Source organism: Vigna angularis, chromosome 4 (genome assembly GCF_016808095.1).
Source record: "Vigna angularis cultivar LongXiaoDou No.4 chromosome 4, ASM1680809v1, whole genome shotgun sequence".
Lineage (NCBI taxonomy): Eukaryota > Viridiplantae > Streptophyta > Magnoliopsida > Fabales > Fabaceae > Vigna > Vigna angularis.
In genome coordinates, this window is record NC_068973.1 from 9,190,991 (window position 1) to 9,204,291 (window position 13,301).

At 35.5% G+C, this 13,301-nt stretch overlaps 1 protein-coding gene across 1 annotated transcript; it reads left to right on the forward strand.

Moving 5' to 3' along the window:
* Positions 1 to 1,371: 1,371 nt before the first annotated feature.
* Positions 1,372 to 3,666, forward strand: LOC108344719 (organic cation/carnitine transporter 3). The gene is made up of 2 exons (XM_017583189.2): positions 1,372 to 2,120; positions 2,601 to 3,666. The coding sequence occupies exons 1-2, from the start codon at positions 1,448 to 1,450 to the stop codon at positions 3,491 to 3,493; spliced, it is 1,566 nt and encodes a 521-aa protein (XP_017438678.1). The 5' UTR covers positions 1,372 to 1,447; the 3' UTR covers positions 3,494 to 3,666.
* The last annotated feature ends 9,635 nt before the right edge of the window (positions 3,667 to 13,301 follow it).

Below are 13,301 nucleotides of genomic sequence, written 5' to 3' on the forward strand. Positions count from 1 at the left end.
CGAACTTCGGTCCTTGCCTAGTTCTATTGTCACCGTTCGTTTTCATTGGCGGTTTTAATAGAACTAGGCAAAGACCCAAATTCGATTTTAAGTTGAAATGCCATAAGAGATCCAAAAGACGCAACATTTTCTATGACGAAACTAGCAAATGAAGAAGGTGCTACTACGCTACCCAAAGACATGAGTTGCGGTAGACGTCGGTTAATGCAATGTCTGACGTCTATGGAACCCTTTAGACGTCTGACATTGCATTGTCCGACGTTTATGAATCCCTTTAAACGTCGGGGTCATGCAGTAACCGACGTTTGAAAAGATGTCGGACCTGTTTGAGTCCAACATTTAATTAACGTCACCTACAAAAACGTCGATTCTGAAACTGACATTAAAAGGCCAAAATAACATAGTTAAATACTCTCTAGTGTTGTTATCAGTTAGCATAATTTTAATGAATAAGAAGTAATTATTTTCCTAGTAAAAAGTAAGTGAATTATTTATTATTTATAGACTTTCTCTTAAATGACTATTAATATATTTATCTTATCAATACCGATTCACAACAGATTTATGTTTATTTATTAAAACCACGTGGCAAGACCAATTTGCCACTTCAACTTGATGCAGCACTAATAAGATAAGACCAACAACTGAATCACATCTTCTTATAATTAATGACTACTTGCATGTAAAATGATTTTATATTATATATATCAATATATATTCTTTCATTTATATTTTAAAATTTTAGTTTAACTTCTTAAATTCAAAACTTCCCCTTTCATTTTTAAATTAGTTTACAGTGTGACTGAATTAGTATTTATCAGTTTATCTTATTAATTTAATTAATTAAACAATACACAAAATTATAAAAAAATGTGATATTATACCTGTTCAGCTTTTTAATACTGCTATTCGGTCAGAAATTAACAGCTAATATATAACTCTGTAAAACAATGAGATTCATGTAAAAATTCAGATTTTTTTTTTCCAATATATATTTATCCATACTTACAAACATCATATTCGTCTTTACGTGGAAATTCTTTTATCTCATAATGATCCCACTTAGTTTGAACAAATTTTTATAAATTTACAACAGATTTATCTAATTTTTTACAATATATATTTTAAAATGGTTGGTGTTATATTTAGAACATACTTACTAGAGTTTCTTTATAAGAAAAATAAACAACTTTTCTACAATTAGAACTAATTTATACACTAAAAAATATAAAGAAATTTCTTTAACATAAATATACAATTTCAATATATTAATTCTGCTTTTGATAAGATAGGGTTAACTGAGTCATATATTACTGGAAGATAAACCAAGATGAATCGAGAAAGATCCAACGTTCCACACCTTATAAACCCCTTGCATACACACACACAATTTGCATAAGCGTGAAAACCACGAGAGAAGAAAAAAAAGTATATTTTTGTTCTTTTCATGGCAGATCCCACCCCTCTCCTCTGCCAACCCAATCCATCATCTGACACACTAGAACAACCACCATCACCACCACCCAACAAACACCACCCATCCCTGGGATCCACCGTCGAACTCTGCATAGGCGAGTTCAACTGGTCCCAGTTCCTCCAATCAGTACTTGTCTCCGTCGCCTGGCTCTTCGACGCCCAACAGACCTTCATCACCGTCTTCACCGACGCCCAGCCCTCCTGGCACTGCACCAGCGCTGACAATGACTGCTCCGCCGCCGCCACACTCTGCGACCTCCCCAGGGAGTGGTGGGCGTGGGACGGGCCTGCGCATGCTTCCACCGTGTCAGAGTGGGGTCTGGAATGCGCGAACTCCGTAATCTCCGGGCTTCCCACTTCGAGCTTCTTCGTGGGGTGCTTGGTGGGAGGATTCGGGCTGGCCTCGCTGGCTGACTCCTCGCTCGGGCGAAAGAACGTGCTCTTTTTCTCCTGCCTCATCATGGGCATCACTTCTCTTCTCGCCACTCTCTCGCCCAACGTTTGGATCTACTCCGCGCTCAAGTTCCTCTGCGGCTTCGCTCGCGCCACCATTGGAACTTCCGCGCTCGTGCTCGCCACCGAGATCGTAGGCAAACGGCGGCGCGGCCAGACCAGTGTCATCGGCTTCTTTTTCTTTACTATAGGTAGGTCAGCACGCGCGGAGCAAGTGGTCGTAAGTCACCTTCTGTCCACGGGTTAAAATAAAAATCAGTTAATATTGGATGACAATTTAAGAATAATTTTTTTAACTACTTATCAGAACTTGAAAGAGAAAAGTCAATGGAAATAAAACCACTATTAAATCAATTATATTATCAAATAAAATGAGTAAAATTATTTTTATTTAAATTTTAATAAATTAAGTATACTGAAAGAAATGCCTGAGGTCAATTATTATCGAAAAGTCCTACAGGGTCCCAAACAAAGACCACTTTATAATGTATGTTATTGACAAAAAGGCAACATCTACATGGTTTCCTCTTTATTTGTCCACGTGAGAGTCACAGTTGTCTTACAAGTATTATTATTATTATTGAATAATATAAATAGCTTAATTTATTAATTTTTATAATATGAAAAGTAAAGTGAGAGTTTTGAGGTGTTTGTGGTGTGCATATATGTAGGGTTCTTGTCCCTACCAGTCATGGCTTACGTAAACAGGAGTTCTTCGTGGAGGAACCTTTATCTGTGGACATCGATTTCAACGATTATCTACTGCATATTGGTGAAGGTGTTCGTTACGGAATCCCCAAGATGGCTTCTAGTGCGAGGAAGGACAGAAGAAGCCGTGGCCACGCTGAAATGCATCACATCTGTCACTAAAAGCAACCTGGATTTGGCTATTAATAACATGTCCCACAAGGAAGAAACTTGGAACGTGGATTTGTTCTCAGCCCTCAGAATTCTGCTACAGAAGAAATGGTCATCTCGAAGGCTCTTCGCAATTATGGCAATGGGTATAGGCATAGGATTGGTCTATTATGGCATGCCACTAGGTCTTCAAAACCTCTCCTTCAACCTCTACTTGGGTGTCACTTTCAATGCCTTATCCGAGTTACCCTCTGCATTGATTGTCTTCTTCTTCATAGACAACTTCAACAGGAGAATTGCACTCCTTCTCTTCACCATTCTCAGTGGTGTTTTCAGCCTCTTGTCCATCGTTGAAGTCAAGCCATGGAGCAATCTCCAAATAGGGTTCGAGTTGATATCATTCTTCAGCGCATGTTCTTCGTTTAACATCTACCTCATCTACACCACCGAACTCTTCCCAACATGTGTGAGGAACTCAGCACTGTCCATGGCAAGGTTAGCAGTGGTGCTCGGTGGCGCGGTCAGTCCAATGCTGGTGAGTGCTGGAAGAGCGAACAAGTTTCTGTGTTACGGGGTTTTTGGGTTGGTGATAGGTTTCAGTGGGGTTTATGGAATATTCTTGCCAGAGACAAGGGGAAGAGCACTCTGTGATACAATGGATGAAGAAGAAAGCAAGGAGAATATTGCTTCTGGCATGTTGGCTTAAATTCTGCGGAATTCCACAAACATGGAGCACCGTCTTTGGTGGATTTGCCAATTGGCAAGTGTGAACTACTGTATTTGTTTTGTACGTCAACAATGCATGGTATTTATGTTACATATATATGTGTGTATAAAGTTCATTGGATAAAGAGGAAATTTGAGAATGACTTCAAGAAATTTGAACTCCTTTGTTTCCATATTGTTTTTAAGAAAATAGTCAACTTTTAACAAAAAAAAAAAAAAAAAACTCAATTTTAATTCATGTTAAGCTATTTCGAATAGCTGGTTTTCTTAAAGTAAATTTCTTTTAAAAAAGTAGTTATGAATTATTGCACATTTTAGTAGTGCTTTAAATGAAATAATAGTTGTGATGTAATATTTATCTGTATGTATAAATTAAAACAGAACGTATATGTATGTATTTATGTGTGGTTGTGATTGTGATTGTGTGTAAAATTAATTCAATTTGGGTGTTGTATTACGTTGTGATGGATATTGTGTCAAAATCTATTTTATTTTTGTGCAATATTTAATTCATACTTGAATGTATTTGGAATAAAACTACTTTTTTTTTTAACTTAAATGTTTACTTGTTTGATATATTAAGTGGTTTTTTTAGTTTAGTATCCGGTTTTAAAAATTCATAAATTAGGTTCTAAAATTGTAAAAATTGTATGAATGAAGTCTTATCCGATAAATTGGTAGCAACGACATTAACTCCGTACGTGACGAATGAATCAGTACTTTTTCTCTTTTCTCCTTTGCTGTGTTCAGTTTTTTCTCTCTTCTATATTAATAGTTCCTAATTTCATTTTTTCTTTTCCCTAACAGTCAAATCCACTAATTTTTTTATTATATTAACTTTCATGTTCTTCAATTTCTCCCGTATTACTGCAGCTGATTCCTTATCTCTAATTAATAATTAATTAGCCAAACTTTCTACCAACAAACTATACTCCCTTGTTTATTTTCTCATACGTACACTATAACACGTGAGCTGAAGTATGATGGGAGCGAGGGAAAGGTTGTTAGGAATGAAGGACACGTGGAGCTAGATCAGCAGGAGGTAGAGAGCAGGCGCAACACTAGGATTCGTAAGAAAAATTCCCTTCTAAAAGGATTCGTGCGCTAATTGGGGGCAGAGTGGAATGTGGCAAGTATCTTTCTATTATTCTCTCTCTTCTGAAATTCCTCACTGTTATTCCTTCTCTCTGACATTACATCATTTTTTGATGCAGGATGATTCTCTGATTTTACAGCAGATATTGTTTTGGAATTTTATAATTTTTACACTTCCTTCACAGAATTCTGGAATTTCATGTTATAGTGTGGTTGAAACAGACACATATTCATATTAATAGAGATTATTCTCCTTGTGTTTTTTTTCCTATTACAGTATTGTTACATTGGTGCTTTCATTGACTCCAATGACTGAGAACACCCGTTTAAAGGAATTACAGACACATGTTACTTCGTTGGTGAGTTGGATGGAAAAGCAAAATGATAGAGATACGATGAATCAAGAACTGATTGATAAAACAGAGCAGCGCATGAACCAGATGCAGATAGCAATTAATCATCTAATCAAACTTCAAACTTAGCACGTTGGTGATACGAACTCAAAGAATGGATCATCGTCGACAAATACCGGAACGTTTTCGGTAGCGATGCCTGTTCGGGACATATCGTTGGGTTTTCCTCACTTCGATGGTCAAACTCCAGTGTTAGAATGAATCTTTAAGGCAGAAAAGTTCTTCAATTACCACAATACTCCGGATTTGGAGAGGGTGGAGATAGTTGCGATGCACTTTGAGAAGGATGTCATTCCATGGTTCCAGATGTTGCAAAAGGAGAAGGTCTTCCAGTCTTGGAGCGATCTGAAACGTGCTTTGGAGTCACAATTTGGTCCTTCCCCGTTTGATAATCCCATGGCTGAGTTGTTCAAATTGACACAAACTGGTACAGTTTCTGATTATTATCTGAAATTCATGAGTTTAGCCAACCAATCTAACGGTTTAACTTCTGAAGTTCTTTTAAATTGTTTTTTAAGTGGATTGAATAAAGATATTAGAAGAGATGATGTAGCTTAGAGTCCTACCAATTTATTGAGAGCTGTGTCACTAGCTAAATTGTTTGAGGAAAAATATGTCCCTGCTGCTACTGGTCGAACTCAAACACATGGCCATATATATTCTAATATTATCTTCAATTCTAACCAGAATAATGTTTCCGGAAACCCTCCGAAACCTCCTGACATTTTTCGGCCTCTACCTGCATTATTACCCACCCCTTCAGGACCTCTTTTTAGAAATTCCAATGTGAAAAAAATTAGTCCTGCTGAAATGCAACTACGAAGAAAGAAGGGCCTTTGTTATTTTTGTGATGAGAAATTTTCTTTCAATCATAAGTGTCCCAACCGACAGTATTTAATGTTATAATGGAAGAGGATGAAAAGGAGTTAGAAGTCCCGACACCAGAAATGGAATTTCCCAATATTACAATTGGAGCTGTGGATACTGAGGAGGCATTGCATTTGTCCTTCAAGGCTTTGAATGGAGGAACAGGTGTTGGTACCATCCGTTTTGTTGCACACATTGGTTCCCTACCTGTCCAGGTTTTGGTTGATTGAGGTAGCTCTGATAATTTCCTGCAACCAAGAATTGCTAAGTTTTTGAAATTACCTGTCGAACCAACTCCTATGTTCAGAGTCATGGTGGGGAATGGTAAGTACATGGCTGCTGAAGGCTTGGTTAGCGAGTTAACTATTCGGACACAGGGAGTAAAATTTCAATTATCAGCTTTCTTACTACTCGTTGCTGGAGCTGACTTGGTTCTTGGTGCTAGCTGGTTAAAATCATTGTTGATTACTCTTCATTACAGCTGAAGATCTTATACAATGATAAGTATATCACATTACAAGGTGATCATACAATTTTGCCTACTCTTGCATAATGTCACCATATTAAAATACTTGTCCATACCAATTCCATTGCGGAAATTTTTATGCAACTCATTGAACCGCATTCTTACAATTTCCTGAGCTAGAACTCCCTATAGATATGGAACTTGAATTGGTTTTGTTGCTACATAAATATGTTGTTGTGTTTACAAATCCTACGTCCTTACCTCCCCTAGGACACATGACCACTCCATTCCTTTGGTGGAACGTTCACAACCAATTAAAGTTAGACCATATCGATACCCTCATAGTCAGAAGGAGAAAATCGAGAAGTTAGTGGCAGGTTTGTTGGAAGAAGGAGTAGTGCAACACAGTACCAGTCCTTTCTCTTTTCCAATCATCTTAGTCAAAAAGAAAGATGGATCTTTGAGGGTTTGTACTGATTACATAGCTCTCAATGCCATTACCATCAAAGACACCGTTCCTATACCTACTGTTGATGAGTTGATAGATGAGGTCTTTGGTGCTTGTTTTTTTTTCAAAGCTTGACTTGTGATCTGGTTATCATCAGATATTACTTAAATCGAAAAATAGGCATAAAACAGCTTTTAGGACTCATCATGGTCATTTTGAGTGGCTAGTCATGCCATTTGGACTGACAAATGCACCAGCCACATTCAAGAGTTTGATGAATGAAGTTTTTAAAGGTGTTTTGAGAAAATTTGTGTTGGTATTTTTTGACGATATCTTAATCTACAGTACTACATGGAAGGATCATCTATCTCATTTGGAATTTGTACTGAGAACATTACAACAACATCAACTTTATGCTAAATTTTCTAAATGTTCCTTTGGTGTCAGGAAAATTGATTATTTGGGTCATACCTTAACTGGCGTAGGGATAGCTATGGAAACTAGCAAGTTAGAAGCGGTTAAAGCATGGCCTCAACCGACCACACTAAAACAATTGAGAGGATTCTTGGGTCTCACTGGGTACTACAGAAGGTTTGTTAAAAATTATGCCTCTATTGTAGCCCCTCTAACTGAGTTGCTTAAAAAGGAATCTTTTAAATGGTCTGATTCAGCCACTGCTGCTTTTAATAAGTTAAAGGAGGCCCTTACTTCAGCACTTGTACTAGTTGTGCCCAATTTCAAGGAAGAGTTTATTCTGGAAACTGATGCTTCAGGCTTGGGAATAGGGGCAGTTTTGAGTCAGAATTCCCATTCTATTGCATATTTTTCTAAAACGCTGTCAACTAGGATGCAGAAGCAGTCAGTGCATACTAGAGAGTTTTATGCTATTACTGAAGCTCTTGCAAAGTTCAGACACTATCTCCTAGGCCACAAATTCATTATAAAGACTGACCAGAAGAGTCTCAAGGAGTTGTTGAAGCAGACTCTACAAACACCGGAACAACAATAGTGGTTACCTAAATTTTTAGGTTATGATTTCAAAATTCAGTACAAGCGTGACAAGGATAACATTCCAGCTGATGCCTTATCCAGAAGTTTTCACTTGACCTGGTCTGAACCTCAAAGTGGGTGGTTAACTAAAGTAATTGAGTTAATTCCTAAAGATGAATGGTTGAGCTCTCTGTATCAGAAGCATTTAACTAAGGAAATCAATGACATGGATTATACTGTCAAAGATGGCTTGTTATTTTGGAAAGGTAGATTGATGATTCCTGATGAATTGGCTCTCAAACAGGCCATCTTACATGAGTTTCATAGTACGAAGATAGGTGGACATGTTGGAGTAACTAGAACTATGGCGAGGGTGAGTCAATAGTTCTTTCGGCCGAAGATGCAAGCAGATGTTAGAGAATTTGTCAGGAAGTGTAATGTTTGTCAGCAAGCCAAGGTTGATCAAACACTCCCTTTAGGGTTGTTACACCCTCTTCCTATTCCTCAACAGATTTGGGAGGATATCAGTATGGATTTCATAACTCAATTACCTAGCTCCAATGGTTTTTCTACAATTATGGGAGGATATCAGTTACTTCATTCCTCTCAAATTAGATTTTAATAGTAGGACGGTTGCTGATGCTTTCATCCAACAGGTGGTCAAGATCCATGGTTTCCCTAAGACAGTGGTGTCAGATAGGGATCGAGTATTCATTAGTGCATTCTGGCAACAACTCTTCAAGGCTCAAGGTACAACGTTGGCTATGACTTCAACATATCATCGTCAATCAGATGGCCAAACAGAGGTTTTAAATAAGACCTTGGAAATGTACTTAAGATGTTTTGTGTATGACAATTCTAAGTATTGGCATTCTATGCTTCCTTGGGCACAATTTTGGTATAATTCGGCTAATCATCATAGTATTCATATGACGCCTTTTAAGGCTGTATTTGGGAGAGATCCTCAATCATTGTTCCTTATGTTAAAGATTTGAAGGATCCAGTATCTCTTCAAGACACTTTAACGGCTCGTGACCAACTGATCCATGAGCTTAAATTCAATTTGGAGAAGGCTCATAATTACATGAAAGGACAGGCTGATAAGAAGAGGAAGGAGGTATATTTCGAAGTAAGGGACTTGGTGTTGGTTAAGTTACAACCATATCGTCAACATTCTGTGGTTTTGAGGAAGAATCATAAATTAGGGTTGCGTTTTTTTGGCCCTTTGAGATCATTCAAAAGATTGGTGATGTTGCTTACAAGCTGAACTTACCTGACCCTGCTAGAATTCATCCAATATTTCACGTGTCTTTGCTGAAGAAGTTCCATGGAACTCCAGTTGATCAATACTTTCCTTTGCCATTAACTACTTCAGAATTTGGACCGGCCCTACAACCTGAGAAGATTTTGGATTCGAGAGTAATTGTTCGTGGTGCGGAAAAAATTCCTCAAGTGTTGGTTCAGTGGGAGTCAACCAAGCCCGAATTTGCAACTTGGGAAGATACTCTATTGTTGTAGCAATCTTATCCATCCCTCACCCTTGAGGACAAGGGTGTTTTCAAAGGGAAGGGTAATGTAACACGTGAGCTGAAGCATGATGGGAGCGAGGTAAAGGTTGTTAGGAATGAAGGACACGTGGAGCTGGATCAGCAGGAGGTGTAGAGCAGGCGCAACACTAGGATTCGTAAGGAAAATTCCCTTCTAAAAGGATTCATGCGCTAATTGGGGGTAGAGTGGAATGTGGCAAGTATCTTTCTGTTATTCTCTCTCTTCTGAAATTCCTCACTGTTCTTCCTTCTCTCTAACATTACATCATTTTTTTATTCAGGATGATTCTCTGATTTTACAACAGATATTGTCTTGAAAGTTTATAATTTTTACACTTCCTTCACAGAATTCTGGAATTTCATGTTATAATGTGGTTGAAACATACACATATTCATATTAATAGAGATTATTCTCCTTGTGTTTTTTTTTTCCTATCAGTACTGTTACATTACATACACTTCCATATTTTTTCCTATACGTCAACGGCTTAATTGATAAATTCTAAAGTCACTAAAAAAAGAATTTAATTTTTTCACAAGTTTAATTGATAAATTCACGCTTACACTTTCATAGTTTATTTAAATTTTAATTAAATTTATACTAATTCAATTAGTTTATTACTTACAAGCTATTTAAATTGTTTCTATTACTATTCTTTATCTTCAAATACACTTTTTTTTATCATTTTAATTTTGTTTTAATTATCATTGTTTATTAGATTAAATTAAGAATTAAATAGAAGTATTAAAAAAAAACAATACGAATACCATTATTTAAAAAACCTAAATTAGTAATTATGTTTTGAGGTCAAGCTTGGTAGAGTGGATTTTGAACAATAATAAATTTATATTTAAAATTTATATTCATTATTAATCTTGTTGATATGATAAAGATAATATTTAATATAGTTTTATGTAAAAAGTATTCCTCTCTTTATTTTAAACAATTAATATATTTATTTTATCATAACTGTTATTTTGAATTTTTTTAATAAAACTAAAATGTAATTTTTGAGTACTTTTTATAATGCTAAATATAAGCAGTTTTTATTTTTAATAATTAGTATATCACTCATAAAAATTAAAATAATTAATATAGTTATATTATTTTTTGGAATTAAAATGTAACACTTAACTTCATGCACAAAAAATAAAAAATAAAAAAATTTAAAGTCATCTATAATAATTTATTAAATGAATTTATTATATTATATCAAATAAAGTTTTATATTATCTTCTTATTTTAAATATAGTACAACTTTAAATATAATACAAGTATATCAATTAATATATATATATATATATATATATGTGTGTGTGTGTGTGTGTGGTTAATAAGGATTTAATAAATTTTAAATTTTTATTCATTTAATAAAAAGAGAAAAAAAGATTTAATATGTTTTATTTTTATTGATAACATTCAATATTTGTCTTTAATAAGTTTTATAATAGTGTAACAATTTAGATGATGTTATTTAAAAGCTATATTATTTCTACTTAATAAAAAAGAAACATATTGGTTTTTATATTATAAGTTATAAGTATTTTTTTATCATGTTTGTTACATTCTGTCATGAATACTTTCTTCGTTTTGAATTTATTTTATTGTTTACTTTATTCATTGTATTATCTTGATATTTGTCAATTAAATATGAAATCCATACTCGTCCTTTTACTCTTGTTTGAATAAAAGATTTATATTATCAATTTTCGTAATAATAAAAAAATTAGTGAATTTGACTGTTAGAAAAAAGAAAAAGTAAAATTGGATAATGAAAGAGAAAGAAAAAGTTGGACACTCTAACATTCAAAAAATACAGTATAAAACCATATAATAGAATAATCACATTAATAATACTATAGATCAGTTCTACACATAACGAGGTACTATTATGGCCGAACGACCTTACATAATAGCAGGGAATTAAAATCGTCCACTGACTACAACTAGACCGAACGATTTACAAAATAAACTTATACCGAACGGTCTTATAAAATATGAAGCCAACAATTGACCGAACGTTACTAAGGTTCGGCCTTTACTCCCACCTCTTCCAGTGCTTCTTCCAGCAACTCTTCTCCTTATGCTCACATCCACACGGATGATCATTGCAACAAGACAACAACCGAACGTACAACACGGACAAAATGATAAATAGGGTAAGCTTATGTAATTTAATTGATTCAATACAACATACAATGTTCATGATTAAATCAAACAACAACCAAAATCATAATTCATACATCATGGCATGCAAAGACCGACCACTTGACTCTGACTGTTCGGACTGTATGAATCCTGTGTAGCTACAACAGCTGTCACCCGAGGTTAATCCGTTCTGTCCAAGTTAACCTTATGGACTAGGACCTCTTGCTATTCTCACACATGACTTACTCCTCTCTACGTGAGAATGAGTAATCACGGAATATCAGGATAAACGTCCGCTAAGCTTTGCCCACATTCATACTTTACCAATCAATAACCACTTTATGAGATATTCCTCCCTAGAATACTCTTTCATAACCAAACTATTTCATTCGCATCACATTTCAAATTCTCTTATACTTCATCATCAATACATTCAACTGAAATAAGATCACACTTTCTCATCCTAGCACAAGTCCGAATGGAATAACACTTCTTAGAAACTAACGTGACCGAGCGCTATTTACGAATTTATCTATTTCAATAAACAGACCCTTAAGAGTTCAAACCGGACGCCACGAAGCCTAGGCCAAGTACTAAGACTCTAGGCCGAATACCTTTTAAAGACCAAAACTATTTGACACCAAATACTAATAACTGATGGGATACTATGAAGAAACGAACGCTATTGAGTTTGGCTGAGGACTATTATTTTAAACACGGTAATAATAGATTACTGAAACGAGACCGAGCGATTGGTTTAAGACCAAGCCATGTGGAAACCATACACTATTGAACGAGCGTTGGTCCAAGACCAAGTACTTATCAAGAACGAGCGCTACTGATACCGAACGCTTGGTCCAAGACCAAGCACTACTAAACTTATAAAATGAATGAATATATATATATATATATATATATATATATATATATATATATATACACACACACACACACACTTGCGCCACACTTATTTTTAATGAAAAATAATGATAACATCTACGACTTTAAGTAGTATAGTATACATTAACTAAACTGTTTAGGAAACATAAAGAAGAACTACACTTAGGTCGAACGCTCATTTACATATATCTAATATTATAAAACGATCTTCATGAACGAACTTCTCTCCAGAAGAAGAATTTAGTTTAGACTAACGCTCAAAGGAAAACTAAACGGTCGATATTGACTCTCAGTTATAGTTTACAAAATTCTGCAGAGTATTACAGAGTGACTCTTAGACAACATCCCTAAAGCATGAGAAATCAGTTAAGACCATGTACTTCCAGGAAGAATCGAACGATCACTAATGACGCTTGACCATACTACAAAATTTACTTAGAATACTGCAGTTTGAATATCAAACTCAATCTCAACTCAGTTCACACCGTTTATCAATCATCCATCCACACATCCAAACATGCATTAACGCGCATATTTCATACTCATTAAATAATCAAACAAAGTATCATACAAACATACAAACGTTCAAAACAAGAATCTTAATCAAATTATATAAGCTTCCCTTACCTCTAAACGTAACCGAACGCTCACATATGCATAATAAAGCTCACCACTACCAAAGACCTTAACGTTTGACAGTCACGCTTTAAGAAACTGATCCAAACAAAAGACCAGAAATACTCAGAATAATACGATTCGCTCAGGCAACCAGAAATCTGGGTTTGCATGCGAAAAGAACGAACGTGCTAAGGAGAAAGTAACTCACCGGCTTAGAACCACAACCCGATCGGTTTAAAGGAAAGCCCTTGACGCCGGGAGAGTTCAAACGGTGCCTGAGAAGTGATCGGAAGAC

What these genes read in the sequence shown, in the direction of transcription:
- LOC108344719 (XM_017583189.2), top strand. Translation starts at nt 1,448, where the DNA reads ATGGCAGATCCCACCCCTCTCCTCTGCCAACCCAATCCATCATCTGAC. An exon ending in CTTCTTTTTCTTTACTATAG is followed by an intron (nt 2,121 to 2,600) that starts GTAGGTCAGCAC and finishes GCATATATGTAG; the next exon opens with GGTTCTTGTCCCTACCAGTC.